Here is a 27,146-nt window from a genome sequence, read left to right on the forward strand (position 1 = left end):
TCGTATCAGCACCAAAATTGAGTGGTGTTATCTGAAAGCTCTAGCGATAATATATTGTGAAGATCTAGAGTTTTCGGAGAGGGGCGTGTCCGTGGCGGTATGACAAACCTCAACGCTTCGCCATGGAACAGGAAGTCCTTATAACTCAACCACACAGTGTCCGATCTGCCTGAAACTTCACATGGTTGATAAACGTCATCTCTTGAATACATCCACATAACAATAATGAAGTGGGCGTGGCAAAATGACTCGACAGCGCCACCTAGAAAAATTAAATGGACGAGCCCCCAAGCTACGAATCACGCACATGCACGAAAATTGGCACACACCTTAAACATGCCAAAACATACAAAAAAGTCTCTTGGAGCCATATCTCAAACCTAACAGGAAGTCGGATATTTTTAACTTCCTGCGGCGAAAAAGTGGCGTTTTTGCCATTTCCAGGCGTTGTACTTTAACGAACTCCTCCTAGGGATTTTATCCGATCGACACCAAAATTGGGTTTTATCATCTAATGGCCTTGGCGATGTTAAATTGCGAAGCTTTAGAGTTTTTGTCGATGGGCGTGTCTGTGGCGGCCTCGCAAACTTTGATGATTCGCCACAAAACAGGAAGTCTTTATAACTCAGGCATGCATTATCCGATCTGCCTCAAAATTCACACATTTAATAACAGTCCTGACCCGAACATGTTTACATGCTGATATCCAGTTACAGTTATAGCGCCACCTGCTGGCCACAGGAAATGACATGTTTGACACTATAACAAACTCCTACCACAAACTTTCCCGTATCAGCACCAAAATAGAGTGGTGTCATCTGAAAGCTCTAGCGATGATATATTGTGAAGATCTAGAGTTTTTGCAGAGGGGCGTGTCTGTGGCGGCATGACAAACCTCAACGCTTCGCCATGGAACAGGAAGTCCTTATAACTCAACCACACAATGTCCGATCTACCTGAAACTTCACATGATTGATAAAAGTCCTCTCCTGAACACATCCACATAACAATATTGAGTCAGTAATAGCGCCATCTGCTGGCAGAAGGTAGTTTGGCTTGTAACTTGGCCACACAATGTCCGATCTGCCTGAAACTTCACAAGGTTGATGAAAGTCCTCCCCTGAGCACATCTACATAATAAATCTACATAATAATATTGAGTCATAGTCATAGCGCCACCTGCTGGCAGAAGAAATTTTGGCTTGTAACTCGGCCACACAATGTCCAATCTGTCTAAAATGTCACATGGTTGATGAAAGTCCTCTCCTGAGCACATCTACATAATAATATTGAGTTTTTAATAGCGCCACCTGCTGGCAGAATGTAAATTGTCTTATAACACAATCTCCACACAATCTCTGATCTGCCTGAAACTTCACATGTTTGATAAAAGTCCACTCCTGAACACATCCCCATAACAATATTGAGTCAGTCATAACGCCACCTGCTGGCAGAAGGTGGTTTGGCTTATAACTCAGCCACACAATGTCCCATGTGCCTGAAACTTCACATGGTTGATTAAATTCCTCTCCTGAAGACATCTACATGCCAATCTTGAGTCACAGGTATAGCGCCACCTGCTGACAGGAGGAAGTTTGGCTTAAATCTGTATTTTTCTTAGGTTTTTTATATATATATCGGCTTATATTATTATTGTTCGCTGTTCTCTGTCATCGTAAGGTCACCGGGCGGCGGTGAGCCCGGGTGCGAGGTCCCTATCATCGCTGCTTGCAGCTTTAATTATTATTATTATTATTATTATTATTATTATTATTATTATTATTATTATTATTATTTTAAGCCCAATTAAGTAGTTTTGGAGACTTTTTTGACAATTTACTTTTTTATCAATTAATTAATTGCAATTTATACCATTCAACTTCCTTTAAGAATAATTAGCTTCACTTTTATTGTACACTTGACTGTACAGTGTCTACTTGTAGGCCTATTAAATATTGAAATCACCCTGCCATCTTTCATGAACAGAGCTTTGTTTTACTGTGAGTGCTCTCTTAAAATTAATCACAATGTCTCCAAAGCATGTGATTTAAACCCCCTGTTGTGTACCAGACAACTCAAAGTCGGATTTCTTTTTACCAACTACTTGGATATGACATCTAGATTGGCGCTAGAAGTAAGATATCTAACCTGTGAAGAGTGAAGAACCTTGACTTTAGTTAAATGTCGTCACCATAGAATTATATGTTTCTATCATTAAATTTTTGTCAAACTTGAGTTGTACACATATTCTTTTTAAATGACAACTTGTTTACATTATGGGATGCTAATTATAAGTTTTCTAAATTTTAGACTTTTTATAAAAAAAATAATAAAAATAAAAATGTTAAACACTTACTGTTTGATATATGGAATGCAAAATCTTTGAAGATCAATATCTCAAAATCATTCAGAACGCAGATAGAACCATGTAATTCCAGGGCGGTGATTTGTCATTTGACGTAAATGGTGAAAAGTTCTTCATAAGTGAGATTAGAATAATTAATACATGAATTATAAAATATTCACATCTCACTTGTGGTGTGCAATAAACTGGAAGGCATTAAGTTGAAAGTGTGACATTTCGCTGCTGAAATTCTGACCTTTGTCTGCAGTCCAGCCATACAGTACTTCTGGTTACCTTTTTCTCTAAGGTCCATGTCAGGATGAAGGTGAAGGGTAAGCATCTGTGCAAAGCCAGACTGAGCTGGTAATCAGCATCATTGTATTGACACGATCTGATTAAATTATTTTTTCTGTGGGATACTTAAATAGTAAGCATATTTGCATTAGTATTAACAATATCTGAGGGGAGAGCTGACTAATTGCTAATATATGAAGTGCTTCTGCAAGGTGTAAACTTTCATTATTATATCCTTCTCATTTTATCAACTGTTTCAGAAATATTACATTTAAAATCAAATTCAGACTCCTGTTGCTCTATTGTATGCAATTAGGTTTATCCAATTCTAACATCACATGTTGTCTTTTTTTTCCCCCCAACAATTTTTCTTCCAACAGTTATTGGAGTATATTGAAAATTGTTCTTTATTCTCATTATCTCACTTACTTTGCCAGCTATGTACTATTTTCAGGTTCTGCGTAAATAGTATCATTGCGCCGGCTGCAGATCATTGCATTAATTCTTCATTTACATTACATTTATCTACAAACTATTGATCATGCAATTGATATCTTCCAGTCTATTAAAATAGCAAAAAATCTAAATTCACATATTTGCACCCTATTTTCTTCATATATTTGTAACTTAACAGTCTTAGCTTTCTTCTTTAAAAAAAAAAAAACATTTATTTTTTTTTACTAAAACTCTTAATCCACGATTGCATTTCAACTACAGCGTTCTGCACACTTTCTTATACAGACAAAAAATTTCTACTTGTTTTCTAATTGCTTATACAACATTATTAAAACATTATTTATTATTATGTTGAAAGCATTAGGGCTGCATTTACTGCCTTGTATTATTTTTAGTTGTGTATATATATACATTTATATATATATATATATATATATATATATATATATATATATATATATATATATATATATATATATATATATATATGCTTTCATCAATAAAAAAAAAACTTAATCCAATTTTAATATGTATATTCTGTTTATACCTTACACACCATATTATGCTCTGTTTCTTTCTCTGTATTAAAAAAGTAAAATAATAATGATATAGATGGCTGAATCCAGAACATGATTCAATTTGGCTGCTATCGTTTATTTAATTAGTTCACACAGTTTATGTGTTAATACAATTGGTCTGTATCTTGCCAATAAGCTTTTCCAGACTTTACATTTGGAATAATTGTGTCATGCATAATCATACATAAACAAACAGAGGGAGGCTATCCAGATTTAAACACTGTATTAAAACAGATATAACTAATGACTTATCAGATAAATATCTAATCATTTTAGTACACATTTTGTCTTCACCAGTCGAATGTGCTATTCCGAATTCAGCCCTTGCATTAACTCTCAGGTGAACGAGGCACAGGTGAAAACAACAGGCTGATTGATGAACAGATGTGATTGGTCTGTCAGTGTCAAAAGTGACTACAAAAGTCCAGTGTGTCTCATTAACCTTCATAATCTTTAGAGTTAAAGATATATTAGGGAAGTGTGAAAAAAAAAAATAAATAAATAAATAAATAAATAAATAAATAAATAAATAAAAAAATAAAAAAAAAACAACACACAAAAGTTTTAAGGTTTCACTGGGGAACTACAGTAGACTTACCATGCCTTGGCCAAAGGGCATTTTACTTTTTGTGATGGCTGTGATGTCATTCAGTTCTTCAATTGCTGGTCCAGAGGCCTTTTCTGAAACTGGTAATAATGGAGCAGTATCTGGAGGCACAATCCATTATGGCAAACTTTTAATTGGTGGTCAAAGTGTTGAACCTGATAATAAAAAAGACAAATCCAGACCTGCTTCAGCTGAGCAAACAATTGAGGATGGTAAGTATTTTTAATCAGGGCCTACTCTATTTTTAAATATGGTGAATAACATCACTTTAATTGTGTTTTAAGAATGGTTCCGGCTGGCAAGAGCTAAACTGGAACGACTGGGTCCTTCTCTACAGTGTGGAAATGATTCAATGACATTAAATATTAAAGGGCACCGAACACCACACTTTCTGGTTGAGAGAGGCAAGTTGTGTGAATGGGGTTTTGTATGTTTGTTTTCACCCCTCAGTCTTAATAATTGAATTCCCCTGCATCAGGAGAGGGGTCACCAGTGTCTTTGTCTGAGATGCCAGCCAGCTGTGGGTTCTCACTGAAGCGGGTACGCAGGGATGTTTCTCTTGTTGCTCCATACACTGGCTGTAACGTCAGACAACAGGTTAGTGTGAATATTAAATCTGACAGGTTTGTCTCCAATCATACCTTGAATAACCTCATCCACCTCTAATAGGGTGGCAGTTATGTTCTGCCACTCATTATAATGGGGGCTCCAGTGCAAATGTCCTGCCCTGTGAGTCCTCGCCTTCCTGTGGTGTCCTGCACCTCCTCTGGTATGATCGTCTCTTTTGGTGTCAGAGGAGATGATGTTCTTGTGAAAGGTAAGCTGCTTTTTTTCTGTTTCTCTAAAGTTGATTTTATTTATTTACCCTTTGTTCTGCTTTAGTTTCTGGATCATGGATGCCTCTGTCTCTGACATCCTCCATTTGCTCATTTACCCTGGATCATGTTGGTGGCTCAACGGTGTTGACTGCACCATTTACAGGAAGCTGTTGGGATAGTCAGGTAAGTGTGGGCAGTGAAATTATAGTTAAATTGAGAGTTCTGTGCAGTTGACGTTGCCCTCGTTTTCAGGACACAGACTGGAACTTGACTTTGCTGTTGGGAGACCGAGAAGTGGTTCTTTCCTGCCCAAAGGCAACAGACACACCGACTGTTCCCCCAACACCATTTCCACAAGGGTATCCATATTTCCCATTTGGATACCCCTGGTGGTACCCTTGGAACCAGGCTCCTCCAGCTGCACCACCTACAACTCCTGCTCCAGTTAGAGCCCCTGTTTACAATCCATATCCAATGTATTACCCTTATTACTATGGAGGTTTCCCTCACAGACGAAGGCACCATCATCGGCACTGGTACCCTGAATCTCGAGAGTCCTGGTTCCCAATGTTGCCTCCTTATGAACTTGCACAATTCCAACCGCCTCCTCCACCAACCACAGCTGCCCCCCAGATTCAACAGTATCCAGTTTTTCCAATGCCACTCAACCCGGTGTACACTGGTTTTAAAAACCCCTTCTGGCCTCAGTTACCTCAGTCAGTCTCTAATCCTCAAAGTGTCAATTCTCCTTGGAACATCTGGGCTCGCAAACAAAGATGAACATAGTGGTGCTCTGCTGTGAGTTACTCTGTAGTAAAAGTCATGCTAGCCTAATAAAGCCTTTCTTTTTAAACCAAATTTGTTTATTGGCTTTCCCTTTTAGACTGGTTCTTTGTCTTCTGAATTCATTTGTAGAAACTCGAGTTATGCGTTGCATTTTGAGTTATGGAGGTGTGTGGGTTTTATGCCCCCCCAACTCAAAGCTGACTTTGTATTCGAAACTTTTTTTTAACTCTTAATTTGTGTAAAATGAGTGAACACATGCTATCCCAAAACCAGAAAAGCTGTCAATGTTTAAGTTAAAATTATCATTTTTTATTTTTTATTATTTATTTTTTTATTAATTATTTTTGATCAGTTTCAACAATCCAGATTTTCCAATGCACTTAGACCTTGTGTACAATTGTTTCAAAACCCCCTTCTTGCCCCAGTAAGCTACATTTATATTTGGTATTATATTTGAATGTTAAGTTTCTCTGCTTTGGCATAGACTGTTTTAAGTTCAATTTTAACCCTATGAGGAAATTCTAATGTTTTCCTGGCTTTTGATTTGTATTGTTGCTGCCTCAATGTATCATGAGGTTTTGTCACATGTTAAGCACTGCTCAAGTGGTTAAGCTAAACCATTCGATCTCTATATAATGTGAATCAACTCTTACTTTTGAAAGTGGGAAGTGTAAAATATATCTGCCTCTGGTGATCTGAAAGAGACAAATTGGTGATTAATAGAATTTTAACACCTTCAACTTACGCTGCACAACCTCATTTGAGAACTTTTGCCCATATCATTATTGTACACTTCTCTGACTATATACATAGTCGTAGTCCTTTCCAAATATATGCAAGTCTACTTATATTTTGCCTGTGTATAAAAGTAATTAAACTCAGATGCCATCTTTCATGAACCACTTTTTTTTTCTCTCATTTTAATATGTAATAGGCTCCAAGAAATTAGATTCTTAAACTCTTGACTATAAGTCTTAGACTATTTTAAACCATGCAAATAAAGTATTATTTATTATTTATTTATTTATTATTATTAATCTGATTCAATGGGGTTATTTATTTTTTGTGGAATTCATCTAAATATGTTGTGTCCTTTTACAGGACAGAATTTTAAACATTATGTGAGCATACATGTTTGAAGCATTCCTTATACTTTTACATTTTGTTTTGGTTGGCAAATAAGCTTTAGTTGCATATACCAAAACCTAGATTTTGAAGTGTCACTGACTACGTTTTCATGGACAACGATAATTAAATTTTAATGCAATTAAGACAATACTCGGATTAAGAGTTAACCATGTAAACAGTGTTTTTTGCAGTACAGACATGTTAACACCTTAATTGAATTATTACCTCCATGTAGGGCTTTTCGCAGCGTTTTGCGACAAGATAGTCTACACACACACACACGCACACACACAAGCGGCTGTTTGACACTCTTTGGACCTACCCAGTCAGTGCAGACCACAGACACCTGCATCGTGAAATGTGGAGGTTTTTTTCTTCCATTCAGCATACGGCATGATCTTCCATTAAAACAGAACTCTTCCAGCAGTTCATAGTTGCATAGTTGCAAAGGGCCATGAAACCATCTCAGCAGGGTGTTTTCACACAGTTTGAAAAAAGTCAGAAAAGTGGGTCCCACTGTTTAGGTAGGAGTGTCGAGTGGCGAAATAGTGAAGGGTTTGCATGAAAAGGGGAATTTCAGTTTGAGCATGCGTTGATTTTCACAGAGCCAAAACAAGTAGGCAAATGTTTCAGCATTTAAGCATGCCCTCCGTGACATATATTGGAAGCGGGGAACAGCTGGAAGAGTGTAGTTTTAATGGAATGGATGATATCGCTAGAAGTATAGGAGGGAAAAAAACTCCGCATTCCTGGTACCTCAGATGCACTCGGTAGGTGCAGAGAATATTATCAATAAGCCGTTTGTGTATAGACTATCCCGTCACAAAATGAGGCAAAAATCCTACACGACAGTAATAGTTTGATTAAGGTGTCTACATATTTACACTCGGAGAGCAGCATTTACAGCGGATCTTTCATAATATTTTAGTGATATTACCGTCCTGTAAACTTAGTAACTAAATCATTTTGACTAAGGTCTGTCTTTAAAAACTGAGAGTACTGCTGACGACCTCTGAATAGACATAATCAATGAATACTAATCACACACTTACCAAATCTGTAGAGACAGGACAATCAACACCAACTGGAACCGCATCTTTTTTTAAAAGCAGACAAGTGACAAATTCGGATTTCCCCATATCTAGATGCGAAAAGCTCTTGTGTAAAAAATGTTTCTTACAAATGTAGTTTTTCACATGTTAGCAGACCACTGAAATTCACACGTGAGTTCAGCTGCGCTCTCATAGCGGGGAATTGAAAACGAATCCGTTGCAGCACATTTATAAACGCAACACTGACGACCCATGTATCCAAACATTTCTTCTTCCACTTGCTTTAATTACGGTTGGCAACAGAATGTGGCGTCTCTCTTTCATCTGAACATATTGATGATGTTGCATCTCATTCACAATAGAGTGTGCTGATTGGTTCAAATCAAGTCAGAATTCACAATACTTAAATTCTTTTATACAGAAATTTGTAATTTTTTTTCTAAAATGCTCCATCTGCATATAAAGACTTTGCAATCACTGGTCCAACGGTATTAAACTGAACGTCGCAAGGTTGTGCGTCAAGTTTCGCAGATCTCTGCATTGGAAATGTCAAGCTTGGTGAACTCTGACCAGCAAAATCACATCACTTGACTGCGTGAGACCAATCGGAGATCAAAACAAGACATGAATTTAAAATATGAAGCACTTGCTTGCTTTTTAAAATGTCTAATCCCGCCCCTTTTCGCAGCGCTGAACGACAGAATTTTACTAACTCTAGCGTGACCGCAGCTTTACACATTTTGGCTACATTCGAAACCGCCTTCTCAATGAGTAGGTCCTCAATTTCAACAGGTACCTACTCAACAAGGACTAAAAAAGTAGGTACTCAACAGCCAAATCTCGTTAAATATGAATGGGCACAAACCCGCACAAACACAGGAAGAATATGCAAACTCCAAGCAGAAATGCCACCTGACCCAGCCGGGGCTCGAACCAGTGAACTTCCTGCTGTGAGGCGATAATGACCAAAAAACCAATTGACCAAATAATAATTTTTGCTGTAAGGGTAACAGTAAACCTATAAGGGTAACTGGTGTAGATATTTGGGTATGCACACATCAACAAAGCATCATTTTTGTGACACTGTACAACAATAACTATTCTTATGTTACTGTGAGGGCTAAGTTTAGCATTGTGTTAGACGTTAATCAAATGTAATGAGTAATTTAAAACCTATCGAAAATACTTAGTAAAAGTTTGTTTCAGCAGCTTTGTGAACAGAAAAAAACTCTTAGCTAAAAACTTTCGCTCTTTAGCAGATATTTTAACGACTTAAACAATGTTTCTTTACTCTTGAAATCAGCAATATGTTCTCCTGCACCTACTGAAAAGCTGAATAATAAAACACCAACTATTAAACTTACCATAATTTATTTCTTAATAGTCAAAAACAGTTCTTAATGATAAAATATACATTATATTTTTAAAAACCTAGTAATAAGCAAATTTAATCTCCCTTTCGCTCTCTCTCTCTCTCTCTCTCTCTCTCTCCCTCTGTTTGTATGTACATTATTGATCTGTTATATCAACTTACTCCTGTTTGTCTTAAGAAGCCTGTGAATCCTGTTTTACAATCTGTACTACAATAAATAAAAGTCAATATTACAATTTATTCTAACTTACTGAGTCCTTTTATTGAAGGAACTGATGCTTGTGTCACAGTCACTGCTTAGAATATGACATATACTGTAAGTAACTTTTATATTGAGACAAAACAAAAATAATGATATATTTTAAGATCGACTGGTGCAAGTTTCTCCCATTTAAAACATCTCACATTTACATTTTAGTCTGGTACTATTCTTAAGCCTTGACTGTGGAAAATGCCTTTGCTTTAATGCAAAGTTAGTGTCCTGCACCTCTCTGGTATGATCGTCTCACTTGGTATCAAAGCAGATGATGTTCTTGTTAAGGGTAAGTTGCTTGAAATCTTTGTATTAACCAAGTTGAAGATTTTTTTTTGACTTGTGACTGAATCATGAATGCCTCTGCCTCTGACATCCTCCATGTGCTCATTTACCCTGGATAATGTTGGTGGCTCAATCGTGTTGACTGCATCATTTACAGGAAGCTGCTAGGAGAATCAAGTAAGCATTGTAATTTAATTTCTAGTGTATTAAAAGAAATGGTCATCCAGTTGATTGTTGACCTCTTCCCCCAGGATACTGAGTGGAACTTGAGTTTGATGTTTGGGGACCGAGAAGTGATTCTTTCCTGCCTAATGGTATCAGCACCAACCATTCCTCCAGCTCCCCCTACTGCACCCATTCCACAAGGGTATCCAGTTTTCCACTATGAAGTGATCTGGTGGAATTCTTATTTAAACCAGGCTACTCCCACTGTGCCACCCACTACAATTGCTGCTCCTGTAGTTCCAAAATTTCCCATGTTTTACCCTACCTACTTTAAAGGTTTCACTTCACTACAAGCACCCCAACCATTTTGGTACCCTGCAGCACCAGTAAAGCCTCAGTCCTGGTAACCTGTGGCACAATACGTCCTGGGACCACAGAATTGTCATTCGGGGTACCCTGTGGTACCGCCAAAGCCTCACTTCTGGTACCCTGCAGCACCACCAAAGCCTCAGTCCTGGTACTCTGTGGCACCACCAAAGCCTTACTTTTTGTACCCTGCGGCACCACCAAAGCTTTAGTCCTGATACCCTGCGGCACCACCAAAGCCCCAGTCCTGAAACCCTACAGCACCAGTAAAGCCTCAATCCTGGTACCCTCCAACACCACCACATTATCAAATCTTGAGTCTTGGTACTCAAGATTTCCTTCTAGTTATGAATTTCCACAATATCAATCCACTGCACCTTCAACAATATCCAGTTCATTTAATGTCTTTTACTGTTGATGTACCTGTCCATGTCTGGTGTCGTTGGACTGCAATTGACATTTTACAACACATGATTCATAGAGCAAGATCATAACTCGCACCGCTTACATTCTTTAATTCCCTGCATTAAATGCCTCTCCGCATGCTTTGGGCGGACACTCAAATTTGCATACGTGCAGCCTCGAGACAAAGGAAGGTTTCGCGCTCAAACTTTGATCTAAAATCAGTGGTCAAGAATGCTAAACGGGTTGTCACGTGACCCGCAGGTATAACCAAGCTGCACCCCCAACATCTGAAGAGAGTAGTACGAACAAAGAACTCAATAACTCTTGGCCCCTTTGAGGGGCAAGCGGCTCTTCTGGCCGCTGGACTTTCCAGCCACGTTTTTCTTTTCTTTCCGGCAAAGTAAACTCAGTTAAAGTTAGCGATCGTGTTCGTCCGTACTGTATTACAAACTCAACGCATCAAGAAGGACATCAAAGGAGTTTTCATCCCGACGGAAGAGAGACTCGCATAAGAAGAGAGACCCCAAACATTAAAGTCCAGGTATTTTTAGTTATGCGATTAAGCTGTGCCCCTTTTATCAAAAAGTTGTTTTTTTTATAATCTTGGTGATCCTTAATGGTGTGTGTGGAACTGAAACCAGATTTTGTCACTCTTTATCTGAAATCTATATTTCCGCGCTTTGCTATCTCTCTCTGTTTGTTTCATGTTTTATAGACCCGTATAGCCTATCTCCACGTGGTTTACCTTTGTTCTATGTTTAATGTATGTTCGTGCGTTTGTTCGTTATCTGTCTGACTAGTCAATAAATCCCATTATAATCAAATGAATAGTATTGTTTGCCTCACAAGGAAAAGTCACTGAAACACAGATCCCCCTTGCCTCGCTGTTATAAGTTGATTAAAACTTATGAATGATTATTCTACTTCACAAGAAGTAGCAACAACTCCCTTTTCTAAATGAATTGATCATTACCGTGTCCGCTCGGAAGAGCGGCGGCTCTGCTTGTGTTAGTTTGGTCAAATTAACAATAATATGATCCAGAATATTAATGATTAATAATAATTCGTTATTGTTGATAATTAATATTCATAATCTGAGAGTCCGCTCAGTCGATGGGGCAGGATCATATACAATCATATGTTTGTTTGACCAAATTGACTAAAGCTTTAGCCGGAATATTAATAATTAAGAATAAACCGTTATTGTTGATTAATAATATTCATAAAATGAGCTAAATTCTGTTACAACATGTCTGGTACCTTGTCTTCAGTTTCACTTTAAGCCTAATAAAATGTGAACTGTTTTTCAGGCTGCTTATGGTGGTGGTCATGCTTTTGTTAAGCAATACCACATGAGGTGTTTTATTATTATTATTATTATTATTATTATTTCAAGCCCAATTAAGTAGTTTTGGAGACTTTTTCTTGGTCAATTTACTTTTTTGTATCAATTAAATAATTGCAATTTATACCACTCAACTTCCTTTAAGAATAATTAGGGATGCTAATTAATAGTTGTTTACATTTTAGACTTTTTATTAAAAAAATGTTAAACACTTACTGTTTGATATATGGAATGCAAAATCTTTGAAGATCAATATCTCAAAATCATTCAGAACGCAGATAGAACCATGTAATTCCAGGGCGGTGATTTGTCATTTGACGTAAATGGTGAAAAGTTCTTCAAACGCAACACTGACGACCCGTGTATCCAAACATTTCTTCTTCCACTTGCTTTAATTACGGTTGACAACACAACGTGGTGTCTCTCTGTCATCTGAAAATTGTAGTAGGTAAAAGTGTTTAAAGCTATGTTATGCATATTGATGAAGTTGCATCTCATTCACAATAGAGTGTGTTGATTGGTTCAAATCAAGTCAGAATTCACAATACTTAAATTCTTTTATACAGAAATTTGTAATTTTTTTTCTAAAATGCTCCATCTGCATATAAAGACTTTGCAATCACTGGTCCAACGGTATTAAATTGAAGGTCGCAAGGTTGTGCGTCAAGTTTCGCTGATCTCTGCATTGGAAAGTTCAAGCTTGGTGAACTCTGACCAGCAAAATCACATCACTTGACTGCGTGAGACCAATCGGAGATCAAAACATGACATGAATTTGAAATATGAAGCACTTGCTTGCTTTTTAAAATGTCTAATCCCGCCCCTTTTCGCAGTGCTGAACGACAGAATTTTACAAACTCAAACTCTAGCGAGGTACTCAATTTCAACAGGTACCTGCTTAACAAAGAACTAAAAGAGTAGGTACTCACACAGCTAAATTTTGTTAAATATGAATGGGATCGTACATCATCTGCCATGTTTACGTTGTCATGTGACTGACGTTGCAAGCCCAACCACCTTAAAGAAATTGCACTTTTTTTAAACACTTATTTTTGGCCTTTTTGCCTTTATTAGATAGGACAGAATTGAGACAGGAGGCAAAGTTGGAGAGAGAGGGGGGGTAGGGTAGAGAAATGTCCTCAAGCCAGGATTCAAACTCAAGACTTCCTGATGTGTTACTGCACCATATGTCAGCGTGCTTACCACAAGGCTATTTTTTTTTCTTTTAAAAAGCTAACATGAGTCCAGGGTTCCCCTTAGAATCTGGTTTAAAGAATGTAATTCTCCACTACTTGAAAAACAGTCTAGACTGATTAAATGGGTAGCATTTGACCCTGACTTTAAACCAGCTAAAATCAATGGGAGGTTTCAAGCTTGGTATAGGCTCGGCATCACTACATTTAGCTTGATTTCCTCAAATGGGGAATTAGATAGCTTCCAGAAAATCTCAGATATGTATGGTCTCGACAAATGTGATTTCTTTAGGTACTTGCAAACCAGAGACTATTTTAATAGCGAGATTAGATGCTCAGAGAACCATCCCCCCAATTTAATTGACTTAGTTATTGACATCTACAAGAACAAAGACAATAGAAGACTTGTTTCAAAATTGTATTCTGCCATCCGATCGACCAAGGAAGAATCAACAAATTACATCAGACTAAAATGGGAGAGAGAATCCAACCTAGTTATCTCAGAGGAAGATTGGTTGAATATCTGCTTAGTACAGGCCACCTCTTCCAATTCTGGTATGTGGAGAGATTTTTGCTGGAAGAATCTTACCAGATACTTTATAACCCCCAAATTAACATACATGTAAACACAGGAGAAGGACAGGGGGCAGTGTTGGAGGAAATGTGGAGAAGACTTGGCAAACCACTTTCACATATTTTGGAGTTGCCCAGCCATATTGGAAGGACGTAAAGCAAGTAATACGTAATATTTTTGGTGATGATGTGGATCTTTCTTTTACAACAATTTATCTGGGAAATATTCCAGCCAACCTAACGGTAAAAGACAAGTACTTATTAAAAATACTCCTAGCAACCAGTAATAAAACTGTGACTCGAAAGTGGCTACAATTGGAACCCCCTACAAAATCTGAATGGTTGGATATCATATGTTCAAAATATGGAGAGGATGACTTTTTCTCTAAAACTACAAATGGATAAATACATGCAATATTGGGAGAAATGGATTGTACTTATGCCTTAACAGAGTGTAATCTGATTTATATATGTATTTGTTTATGTGACCTGTAAGGAAATATGTGACCTGTCAACCGTTCATTTAAGTTCTGGTGTTTTATTGTATTCTTTACTTAATTTTATTTCTTTATTTTTTTAATCTACTTTTTGTATTTTTACCCCCTTGTTTTATTTGTATTTATTTTTTCTTCTCTCCTTAAAAGAAATAAAAATAAAGTACATAAAAAAAGCTAACATGAATTTGTTGTTGTCTTTATTGTTTGTCTAACATTTTTTTATCCACAAGTAACCTGCTTAAATCCCGTTTGTTTGATTATTCAAAGCAAATATTTTTAACCTTCTCCTTGTGCATTTGTGTGCATATAATCTCATACAATGCAAGAAACCTATTACATTTACATCCTTTTTGTTAATTGTGAAAGATATAACCATGTCTTTCAGACCCAGTATAAATTATAAGTTCTTCTTTAATTGTTAATGATAATTATAACAATCCCATAATAATAATATAACAACAACAGAAAGAAGCACCTCACATCAGTGACATGACAACTCAACCCAATAGTTTTTAAGTTTTTCTTATATACATCAGAATATATATTATATATATACATATATATATGAAAAGTTCTGATGCAAAAACCAGTGCCATCTGAAATGTTCTCCTAAAATGAGCTTTTTTCTCAGCCCCCAATATTTTTGTAGTTATTTTACTTTAAAGGCAATGCAAAGAACCTTTTTTTTTTTTTTGCCATAAACGTGGATACTGAACATACACACCGGAGCTTGCAAAATTTTAAAACAGATGGCATTTAAAGGTTTTTGCATCTGAACCCTTCAAATATACCAGAAGATATGGAAAAGATTTTTTGTAATATTTTATTATATTGGCATCAATAATGTGTTGTGTTGCTTACTGTAGGCCATCCAAGGGTGATGTTCATGTTTGTGTACAGAAGTGCTTCAGCCTGCTCATGAATTTGAAAATTTGAAACAGGGAATTAAGATTTTAATTTATTTTTTACCTTAAAATAATTATCTATTGTTATTTCAATAATAAAGGGCATCTGTATAAATCAATCAAATCATATACACATTAAACAAAATACAAATTAAAATTTGTTTCATATGCCACAGCTACGCATTAGTAGCCACTAGACAAATGTAGCCAATGTGAGTACATCTTAATTTCCAGTCAAAATATGAAATAATGTATCCATTATTGAAAAATTATTATTTCATTTATTGACCATAAACGGAAACATTAATTTATGATTAAAAGAATGAATAAAAATAACCACAAATAAGTCATCAACACATTAAACAAAGCTTTTTTAAAACTATCATGTATTAGAGACAGAACTGCATGCTGCATCTCCACACAGCTGAGCCAGTTCTGCAGATGATCAGCTGGTCTTCATCTGTGTTTGCCATCATCATCAGCATCATCATCATCATCATCACTGCTGTAGTCAGACTAAAACACGGTTGAGACATGAAGCTGTCCATGCCTGAGAAACTGATTCTAAAGATAATGAAACAACAGCAACATCTGTCAGGGTCTCGTCCACATCATTACATCATCTCCAACATCATCTCCAGCACACTGCTGTGGTTCTTCAGATAATACAAAACACAAGTAATTTTAACAGCACAATTTCATTTTGTGGTCAAAAATAAATAAATTAATAAATATAAATTCCTCATTTTATCACCTATACAAATGAACAGATAAATGAACAGATTTATTAATATTACATGTAATATATAGCCAATGTAAACAGGGTCGACAACAGTAAATTCTACATTAGCACAAACACATCACTCACTCTGGTGTCTGTTTAATTTTGTAATGCTGATCTGCAACACTTCTCATATATTTATGTCAGACATTTAATAATCGTCTATTTGATTATGTAAATTCACCTTTGAAACGTAAAGTTTGAGCTACAGTAATGTTAGCTCAAACAATGCCATTCAACTCAAGAAAGCGTCTTTTTGCTTTCTAATAACATACATTTCAGCAGTAGGCATCTGGAAATTTCCTACACTTTTATGATTACTGAAGTTTTAAACCCACATCATTCTTCACATACTGTTTTCTCCTATTTTGTTGTAGGTGATTATGCACTTATAGCAGCAAATTAAGTATACGAAGGCCAAATCTTGCGAGGATTAAGGTCATTTTCACCTACCCTTTTTTAAACATTGGGGATTCCAACATACTCAATCGCTCGCCTGCTGCTGTTTCCATACCTAATAGTAGGGTGGTTTTAAACACAGCCTCTGTCTTTACCAGCAGAATAAGCCATTCCAAATTCAGCTCTTGCATTAACTCTCAGGTGAACGAGGCACAGGTGAAAACAACAAGCTGATTGATGAACAGATGTGATTGGTCTATCTGTATAAGTGAGTGATTCAAAAGTGACTATAAAAAGTCTAGTGTGTCTCAATAAAGTCTACAACTTTTATAGTTCAGAATCTTTAAGGATATTGTGAAAAAAAAATAGTTTTTAGGCTTCACTGGGGAACTACAGTAGACTTACCATGCCTTGGCCAAAGGGCATTTTACTTTTTGTGATGGCTGTGATGTCATTCAGTTCTTCAATTGCTGGTCCAGAGGCCTTTTCTGAAACTGGTGTAAATGGAGCAGTATCTGGAGGCACAATCCATTTTGGCAAACTTTTAATTGGTGGTCAAAGTGTTGAACCTGATAATAAAAAAGACAAATCCAGACCTGCTTCAGCTGAGCAAACAATTGAGGATGGTAAGTATTATTTTTAATCAGGGCCTACTCTACTTTTAAATAGGGTGAATAACATCACTTTAATTGTGTTTTAAGAACGGTTTCGACTGGCAAGAGCTAAACTGCAACGACTGGGTCCTTCTCTACAGTGTGGAAATGATTCAATGACCTTAAATATTAAAGGACACAGAACACCACACTTTCTGGTTGAGAGAGGCAAGTTGTGTGAATGGGGTTGTGTGTTTGTTTCCACTCCTCAATCTAAATTCTTGAATTCCCCTGCATCAGGAGAGGGGTCACCAGTGTCTTTGTCTGAGATGCCAGCCAGCTGTGGGTTCTCACTGAAGCGGGTACGCAGGGATGTTTCTCTTGTTGCTCCATACACTGGCTGTAACGTCAGACAACAGGTTAGTGTGAATGTTAAATCTGACAGGTTCGTCTCCAATCATACCTTGAATAACCTAATCCACCTCTAATAGGGTGGTAGTTATGTTCTGCCACTCATTATAATGGGGGCTCCAGTGCAAATGTCCTGCCCTGTGAGTCCTCGCCTTCCTGTGGTGTCCTGCATCTTCTCTGGTATGATCGTCTCATTTGGTGTCAGAGGAGATGATGTTCTTGTGAAAGGTAAGCTGCTTTCATTCTTTTTCTTTAAAGTTGGTTTATTTATTTACCCTTTGTTCTGCTTTAGTTTCTGGATCATGGATGCCTCTGTCTCTGACATCCTCCATTTGCTCATTTACCCTGGATCATGTTGGTGGCTCAACGGTGTTGACTGCACCTTTTACAGGAAGCTGTTGGGATAGTCAGGTAAGTGTGGACCGTTAAATTATCGCTAAATTGAGCAAAAGTTTTGTGCAGTTGACTTTTTCCCTCGTTTTCAGGACACAGACTGGAACTTGACTTTGCTGTTGGGAGACCGAGAAGTGGTTCTTTCCTGCCCAAAGGCAACAGACACACCGACTGTTCCCCCAACACCATTTCCACAAGGGTATCCATATTTCCCATTTGGATACCCCTGGTGGTACCCTTGGAACCAGGCTCCTCCTGCTGCACCCCCTACAACTCCAGCTCCAGTTAGAGCCCCTTTTTACAATCCATATCCAATGTATTACCCTTATTACTATGGAGGTTTCCCTCACCGACGAAGGCACCATCACCGGCACCATCATCGGCACTGGTACCCTGAGTCTCAAGAGTCCTGGTTCCCAATGTTGCCTCCTTATGAACTTGCACAATTCCAACCTCCTCCACCACCCACCACAGCTGCCCCCCAGATTCAACAGTATCCAGTTTTTCCAATGCCATTTAACCCGGTGTACACTGGTTTTAAAAACCCCTTCTGGCCTCGGGTACCTCAGTCTGTCTCAAATACTCAAAGTCTTAATTCTCCTTGGAACATCTGGGCTCGCAAACAGAAGAGATGAACATAGAGGTGCTCTACTGCGAGAGTTTAACTGTAGCAAGTCATGCTAGCCTAATAAAGCCTTTTAAAACTAAATTTTGTTTCTTGGCTTTCCTGTTTAGACTGGTTTTCTGAATTCATTTGTAGAAACTTGACTGACACGTTGCATTTGGAATTAAGGGTTTTTTATTTTTGTCTTTGGTGTTCTAAGCTTTTAAGTTCTATTTCTATTAATCTATTTTTGTATCAGTTTCAACAATCTAGATTATTCAATGCTCTTTGACTGTGTATGATTGTTTCAAAACCCCCTTTTTTCTTTTTTTCTTTTTTCTTTTTTTTCTTCTGTCTAGAAAACCAAAGAGAATAAGTTCCTCTGATTTGACCTAGACGGTTTCAGATCAATTTTAATCAGAAAATTCTAATATTTTCCTGGCTTTTGATTGCATTGTTACTGCCTCAAAGTATCTTGAGGTTTTGCAACGTGTCAAGCACTGCTTGAGTAGTTAAGCTAAAACATTTGATCCATATAATGCAAGTCAACTAAAATCAATTAAATTCTTAAACTCTTGACTATTAGTCTTAGACTATTTTAAACCATGCAAATAAAGTATTTATTAATCTGATTCAAGGGTTTATTTTTTTTTTTATCTAAAACCTAGATTTTGAAGTGTCACTGACTACGTTTACATGGACTACAATAATTACATTTTAATGCAATTAAGACAATACTCTGATTAAGAGTTAACCATGTAAACAGTGAGTTTTGATTAATCCGATTAAGGTCATAATCGAACTAAAGAAAAATAGAATTAAGACGTATGGAGTATGCCGAATTTAGTTGCATTATTGATTTGCAGTACAGACATGTAAACCCTTTAATTGAATTATAACCTTCATGTAGGGCTTTTTTTCAGCGTTTTGTGACAAGATAGTCTGTGCACACAAACGTACACACAAGCGGCTGTTTGACACTCTTTGGACCTACCCAGTCAGTGCAGACCACAGACACCTGCATTGTGAAATGTGGAGGTTTGTTTCTTCCATTTAGCATGCGGTATGAACTGCCATTAAAACAGATCTCTTCCAGCAGTTCATAGCTGCATCCAATATCTCCAGTCACGAAGGGCGTGCATGAAATGTTAGTGAATGAAAGTGAAAGTGCCAAATCGCTGTTAATCAACAAATAAAAAATGAAACAGCCAAAATTACTTGAAACTCTGGAGGAAATGCGAATAGTAATCGAATGACGATAATCGAATTATCTGCTATAACATGTAAAAGAGGATCATAAAATTAACACTCAAAAAATAACTCATGTAAACACCTTACTCTTATTATTCTCGTAATTAGATTAGAGCAAATTATTTAATTACTGGTTTCCATGTAAACATAGTCTGTGTTAAAGGGCCATGAAACCATCTCAGCATGGTGTTTTCACAGTTTGAAAAAAGTCAGAAAAGTAGGTCCAGCTGTTTAGGTAGTGGTGTAGAATGGTGAAACAGTGAAGGATTTGCATGCTTTGATTTTCACAGAGCCAAAACAACACAAAGACATACGGGAGATAGACAGACTATGTTTACATGGACATCAGAAATCAAATTATTTGCCAAATTATTATTTGTCAACTTTAACTGCAGTTTGACACTTCTATTCAGGAACATTTTAAGCATGCCCTCCGTGACATATATTGGAAGCGGGGAACAGCTGGAAGAGTGTAGTTTTAATGGAATGGATGATATCGCTAGAAGTATGGGAGGGAAAAAAACTCTGCATTCCTGGTACCTCAGATGCACTCGGTAGGTGCAGTGAATATTATCAATAAGCCGTTTGTGTATAGACTATCCCGTCACAAAATGAGGCAAAAATGCTACACGACAGTAATAGTTTGATTAAGGTGTTTACATGTTTACACTCGGAGAGCAGCATTTACAGCGGATCTTTCATAATATTTTAGTGATATTAACGTCCTGTAAACTTAGTAACTAAATAATTTTGACTAAGGTCTGTCTTTAAAAACTGAGAGTACTGCTGACGACCTCTGAATAGACATAATCAATGAATACTAATCACACACTTACCAAATCTGTAGAGACAGGACAATAAACACCAACTGGAACCGCATCTTTTTTTTAAAAAAGCAGACAAGTGGCATATTCGGATTTCCCCATATCTAGATGCGAAAAGCTCTTTGGTAAAAACTGTTTCTTACAAATGTAGTTTTTCACATGTTAGCAGACCACTGAAATTCACACGTGAGTTCAGCTGCGCTCTCATAGCGGGGAATTGAAAACGAATCCGTTGCAGCACATTTATAAACGCAACACTGACGACCCGTGTATCCAAACATTTCTTCTTCCACTTGCTTTAATTACGGTTGACAACACAATGTGGTGTCTCTCTTTCATCTGAAAATTCTAGTAGGTAAAAGTGTTTAAAGCTATGTTATGCATATTGATGAAGTTGCATACTCATTCACAATAGAGTGTGCTGATTGGTTCAAATCAAGTCAGAATTCACAATACTTAAATTCTTTTATATACAGAAATTTGTAATTTTTTTTCTAAAATGCTCCATCTGCATATAAAGACTTTGCAATCACTGGTCCAACGGTATTAAATTGAAGGTCGCAAGGTTGTGCGTCAAGTTTCGCTGATCTCTGCATTGGAAAGTTCAAGCTTGGTGAACTCTGACCAGCAAAATCACACCACTTGACTGCGTGAGACCAATCGGAGATCAAAACATGACATGAATTTAAAATATGAAGCACTTGCTTGCTTTTTAAAATGTCTAATCCCGCCCCTTTTCGCAGTGCTGAACGACAGAATTTTACAAACTCAAACTCTAGCGAGGTACTCAATTTCAACAGGTACCTGCTTAACAAGGACTAAAAGAGTAGGTACTCACACAGCTAAATTTTGTTAAATATGAATGGGATCGTACATCATCTGCCATGTTTACGTTGTCATGTGACTGACGTTGCAAGCTCAACCACCTTAAAGAAATTGCACTTTTTTTAAACACTTATTTTTGGCCTTTTTGCCTTTATTAGATAGGATATAATTGAGACAGGAGGCAAAGTTGGAGAGAGAGGGGGGGTAGGGTAGAGAAATGTCCTCAAGCCAGGATTCAAACTCAAGACTTCCTGATGTGTTACTGCACCATATGTCAGCGTGCTTACCACAAGGCTATTTTTTTTTCTTTTAAAAAGCTAACATGAGTCCAAAGTTCCCCTTAGAATCTGGTTTAAAGAATGTAATTCTCCACTACTTGAAAAACAGTCTAGACTGATTAAATGGGTAGCATTTGACCCTGACTTTAAACCAGCTAAAATCAATGGGAGGTTTCAAGCTTGGTATAGGCTCGGCATCACTACATTTAGCTTGATTTCCTCAAATGGGGAATTAGATAGCTTCCAGAAAATCTCAGATATGTATGGTCTGGACAAATGTGATTTCTTTAGGTACTTGCAAACCAGAACCTATTTTAATAGCGAGATTAGATGCTCAGAGAACCATCCCCCCAATTTAATTGACTTAGTTATTGACATCTACAAGAACAAAGACAATAGAAGACTTGTTTCAAAATTGTATTCTGCCATCCGATCGACCAAGGAAGAATCAACAAATTACATCAGACTAAAATGGGAGAGAGAATCCAACCTAGTTATCTCAGAGGAAGATTGGTTGAATATCTGCTTAGTACAGGCCACCTCTTCCAATTCTGGTATGTGGAGAGATTTTTGCTGGAAGAATCTTACCAGATACTTTATAACCCCCAAATTAACATACATGTAAACACAGGAGAAGGACAGGGGGCAGTGCTGGAGGAAATGTGGAGAAGACTTGGCAAACCACTTTCACATATTTTGGAGTTGCCCAGCCATATTGGAAGGACGTAAAGCAAGTAATACGTAATATTTTTGGTGATGATGTGGATCTTTCTTTTACAACAATTTATCTGGGAAATATTCCAGCCAACCTAACGGTAAAAGACAAGTACTTATTAAAAATACACCTAACAACCAGTAATAAAACTGTGACTCGAAAGTGGATACAATTGGAACCCCCTACAAAATCTGAATGGTTGGATATCATATGTTCAAAATATGGAGAGGATGACTTTTTCTCTAAAACTACAAATAGATAAATACCTGCAATATTGGGAGAAATGGATTGTACTTATGCCTTTACAGAGTGTAATCTGATTTATATATGTATTTGTTTATGTGACCTGTAAGGAAATATGTGACCTGTCAACCGTTCATTTAAGTTCTGGTGTTTTATTGTATTCTTTACTTAATTTTATTTATTTATTTTTTTAACCTACTTTTTGTATTTTTACCCCCTTGTTTTATTTGTATTTATTTTTTCTTCTCTCCTTAAAATAAATAAAAATAAAGTACATAAAAAAAGCTAACATGAATTTGTTGTTGTCTTTATTGTTTGTCTAACATTTTTTTATCCACAAGTAACCTGCTTAAATCCCGTTTGTTTGATTATTCAAAGCAAATATATTTAACCTTCTCCTTGTGCATTTGTGTGCATATAATCTCATACAATGCAAGAAACCTATTACATTTACATCCTTTTTGTTAATTGTGAAAGATATAACCATGTCTTTCAGACCCAGTATAAATTATAAGTTCTTCTTTAATTGTTAACGATAATTGTAACAATCCCATAATAATAATATAACAACAACAGAAAGAAGCACCTCACATCAGTGACATGACAACTCAACCCAATAGTTTTTAAGTTTTTCTTATATACATCAGAATATATATTATATATATACATATATATATGAAAAGTTCTGATGCAAAAACCAGTGCCATCTGAAATGTTCTCCTAAAATGAGCTTTTTTCTCAGCCCCCAATATTTTTGTAGTTATTTTACTTTAAAGGCAATGCAAAGAACCTTTTTTTTTTTTTTGCCATAAACGTGGATACTGAACATACACACCGGAGCTTGCAAAATTTTAAAACAGATGGCATTTAAAGGTTTTTGCATCTGAACCCTTCAAATATACCAGAAGATATGGAAAAGATTTTTTGTAATATTTTATTATATTGGCATCAATAATGTGTTGTGTTGCTTACTGTAGGCCATCCAAGGGTGATGTTCATGTTTGTGTACAGAAGTGCTTCAGCCTGCTCATGACCAAAATTTGAAACAGGGAATTAAGATTTTAATTTATTTTTTTACCTTAAAATAATTATCTATTGTTATTTCAATAATAAAGGGCATCTGTATAAATCAATCAAATCATATACACATTAAACAAAATACAAATTAAAATTTGTTTCATATGCCACAGCTACGCATTAGTAGCCACTAGACAAATGTAGCCAATGTGAGTACATCTTAATTTCCAGTCAAAATATGAAATAATGTATCCATTATTGAAAAATTATTATTTCATTTATTGACCATAAACGGAAACATTAATTTATGATTAAAATAATGAATAAAAATAACCACAAATAAGTCATCAACACATTAAACAAAGCTTTTTTAAAACTATCATGTATTAGAGACAGAACTGCATGCTGCATCTCCACACAGCTGAGCCAGTTCTGCAGATGATCAGCTGGTCTTCATCTGTGTTTGCCATCATCATCAGCATCATCATCATCATCATCACTGCTGTAGTCAGACTAAAACACGGTTGAGACATGAAGCTGTCCATGCCTGAGAAACTGATTCTAAAGATAATGAAACAACAGCAACATCTGTCAGGGTCTCGTCCACATCATTACATCATCTCCAACATCATCTCCAGCACACTGCTGTGGTTCTTCAGATAATACAAAACACAAGTAATTTTAACAGCACAATTTCATTTTGTGGTCAAAAATAAATAAATTAATAAATATAAATTCCTCATTTTATCACCTATACAAATGAACAGATAAATGAACAGATTTATTAATATTACATGTAATATATAGCCAATGTAAACAGGGTCGACAACAGTAAATTCTACATTAGCACAAACACATCACTCACTCTGGTGTCTGTTTAATTTTGTAATGCTGATCTGAAACACTTCTCATATATTTATGTCAGACATTTAATAATCCTCTATTTGATTATGTAAATTCACCTTTGAAACGTAACGTTATATGCTCACTGAAGTACCCACATAATTATGTTTTAGAGCAAAATTAAACAAACATTAACATTACTATAATGCATCTTTACTCTTTCAGCAACTCAACAGTTCACTGTACAGTAATGTTTGCTCAAACAATGCCATTCAACTCAAGAAAGCGTCTTTTTGCTTTCTAATAACATACATTTCAGCAGTAGGCATCTGGAAATTTCTTGCCTACACTTTTATGATTACTGAAGTTTTAAACCCACATCATTCTTCACATACTGTTTTCTCCTATTATGTTGTAGGTGATTATACACTTATATCAGCAAATTAAGTATACGAAGGCCAAATCTTGCGAGGATTGAGGTCATTTTCACCTACCCTTTTTTATACATTGGGGATTCCAACATACTTAATCGCTCGCCTGCTGCTGTTTCCATACCTAATGGGCTATATGCACGCATTACTTCCGCGTTTTGTCTAAGGCCGCGGTCCAGCTTCCGGTCTGGGTGATTTAAAGCGGAGGTGAACAGTATTATGACAGAGTCGTCAATATTTACTCGCTGTTTGCGAGTAAATTATGGTCAACGATGTGCAAATGATTGTCCGGATGTGCTCTACAACACCGCAGAGCAAAGCTTGAGAAGGGTTTCAAGTTGTATGCATCTTCCTACCTGTGCAATTATGAAGGTAAGTTCAGCTAGCCTGAAGGCTAACTTTAGCGTTAATACTCTTACGATCCGTCCATCTGCAGCTTTATCACGTAAGTAAAAATAATCATATGTGTACGTAATTCTGTCTCAAAGTGTCAGGTAAAAACAGGGCAGGAATAAGATCTCAGTGAGAGCTTATTACTACCGATAGATCTATGAAGAAATCGGAGTCTCCTCACCAGCTGAGAGTAGGACAGCATCCATGTGAAGTTCTGTCCCATTCATATTTTTACTGTTCTAAAGTGACCACCACTGTTCAGTTCGGATAATTACAGAAACACAGATGCTGTCTTAGCTTGTAAGCATGATTATTGAGCAAGATATATTAGGAATAAAATAATACAATGCCGTTCCATCCACAACAGACAAATAGCACTGTCACTGCTGAGATTTATTGCTGAAACAGTGGAGATGACAGATGCAGTGTAACAGTGTAGATAGCATGCTTTCTGTTTAGTCGATAACATTGTAATTAAATGGGAGGGTGACCCAAAACAATAAGGTGTCATTAGTTAATTTCACATCAACAATTTGTCTACTTCAATATTTATTAGTTTTTTACATTAATGAACAAATGCTTATTCATTGTGCTTGTTAACTCACGATGTAATAGCTAATGTTAACAAGCATGACTTTGGATTTTTATTCATTAGTAAATTAGGTTAACAATGTTAAATATAAAATAGTTATTTAAATAGTAAGCAAATACATTAATTAATGAAACCTTATTTTAAAGTGTGACTAAAGGGAGCTACTTTTAAATAATTTAAATTAATGATTTACTGTGTAGTTTAATCTGATGATATTGCTGCAGATGCCTTTAAAAAGAAGATATTTTGAAGAAAGCTGAAAACCTGTAACCATTGACTTCCATAGTATGAAAAAGAACTACTATGAATATCAGTGGTTGCAAGTTTCCAGCTTTCTTCAAAGTATTTTTGTTTGTGTTAAACATCAGAAAGAAACTCAAACAGGTTTGGAACAAGTGAAGGATGAGGAAATAGAATTTTCAGTTTTGAGTGAACTGCCTTTAATGACTCTCTTTAAAAACCTATTAATATTCTTGTTTCTGTTTTCTAGGTAACATTATGAGATTCAGAGCTAGAAAATTTTATGTGTTACTTCTCCATCCTGGAGTGGACATCCGTCAGAAGATCCATGCCATCGTCTGCTAGTTAATAGCTCCTGCTCTTGTGTGGCTGAGAGTGGGATATGCAAACATTTGGTTGCTTTGCTTTTCCAGACAGCCCATTACTCTGAAATGTGTAATGTTTGTTGTCACATGAACAATTGTTTGGAATGGATCAATTATGTGTTAAGTTCCATGAAACAGATGGGCGTTTATTTATTTATTTAATACGTATAACCCCAAATACCTCTCTATGCACAAGTTACAGAAGAAGCACCTGATTCAAGAAAACAACTGATTCAATGTCATTTTTTCTGTTCATCTGAATAAAATATTTTTTTCAAAATGTTACATTTTTTTGACAATTTTTATTTCAAATTACATACAGTGAATTATATTTTATATGTACAGTGAATAAAATAAAGGTCTTTATTCTGAATTTAAAAAATGCACTTCGAAAGTAGCTTAAGAAATGTTTATGTATATTAATGTTCATTTTTTTTTTTACTTCAAAGGCAATGAAAGTAAACTATTATTTGCCATAAAAGCTCCTTTCTTTAAATGTCTGCATCCGGTTGGCACTCGAGCCTCG

The 27,146-nt window shown here is 36.3% G+C and overlaps 2 protein-coding genes and 2 long non-coding RNA genes across 4 annotated transcripts; 3 read left to right on the plus strand and 1 right to left on the minus strand.

The window, feature by feature from the left end:
• Positions 1-4,118: 4,118 nt before the first annotated feature.
• Positions 4,119-5,955, plus strand: zgc:175135. Its single transcript, XM_087273663.1, has 6 exons — positions 4,119-4,491; positions 4,564-4,683; positions 4,758-4,876; positions 4,949-5,096; positions 5,162-5,280; positions 5,350-5,955. Exons 1-6 carry the CDS (start codon positions 4,272-4,274, stop codon positions 5,875-5,877), a joined length of 1,254 nt encoding a protein of 417 aa, XP_087129789.1. The 5' UTR covers positions 4,119-4,271; the 3' UTR covers positions 5,878-5,955.
• A 995-nt stretch (positions 5,956-6,950) lies between these two features.
• On the minus strand, positions 6,951-20,963 carry LOC147841750 (uncharacterized). The gene is made up of 2 exons (XR_015502632.1): positions 19,268-20,963; positions 6,951-7,088 (listed from the first exon to the last, which is right to left on the minus strand). It is a non-coding gene; the product is annotated as an uncharacterized LOC147841750 (long non-coding RNA).
• LOC100334195 (uncharacterized) lies at positions 16,923-18,708 on the plus strand. Its single transcript, XM_087273660.1, has 6 exons — positions 16,923-17,228; positions 17,304-17,423; positions 17,496-17,614; positions 17,687-17,834; positions 17,899-18,017; positions 18,092-18,708. Exons 1-6 carry the CDS (start codon positions 17,009-17,011, stop codon positions 18,632-18,634), a joined length of 1,269 nt encoding a protein of 422 aa, XP_087129786.1. The 5' UTR covers positions 16,923-17,008; the 3' UTR covers positions 18,635-18,708.
• Positions 20,964-25,194: 4,231 nt separating the features above from the next.
• Positions 25,195-26,905, plus strand: LOC110439188 (uncharacterized). Its single transcript, XR_015502543.1, has 2 exons — positions 25,195-25,402; positions 26,506-26,905. It is a non-coding gene; the product is annotated as an uncharacterized LOC110439188 (long non-coding RNA).
• Positions 26,906-27,146: the final 241 nt, after the last annotated feature.

This window comes from Danio rerio, chromosome 11 (genome assembly GCF_052040795.2).
Source record: "Danio rerio strain M-AB ecotype USA chromosome 11, GRCz13ab, whole genome shotgun sequence".
Classification (NCBI taxonomy): domain Eukaryota; kingdom Metazoa; phylum Chordata; class Actinopteri; order Cypriniformes; family Danionidae; genus Danio; species Danio rerio.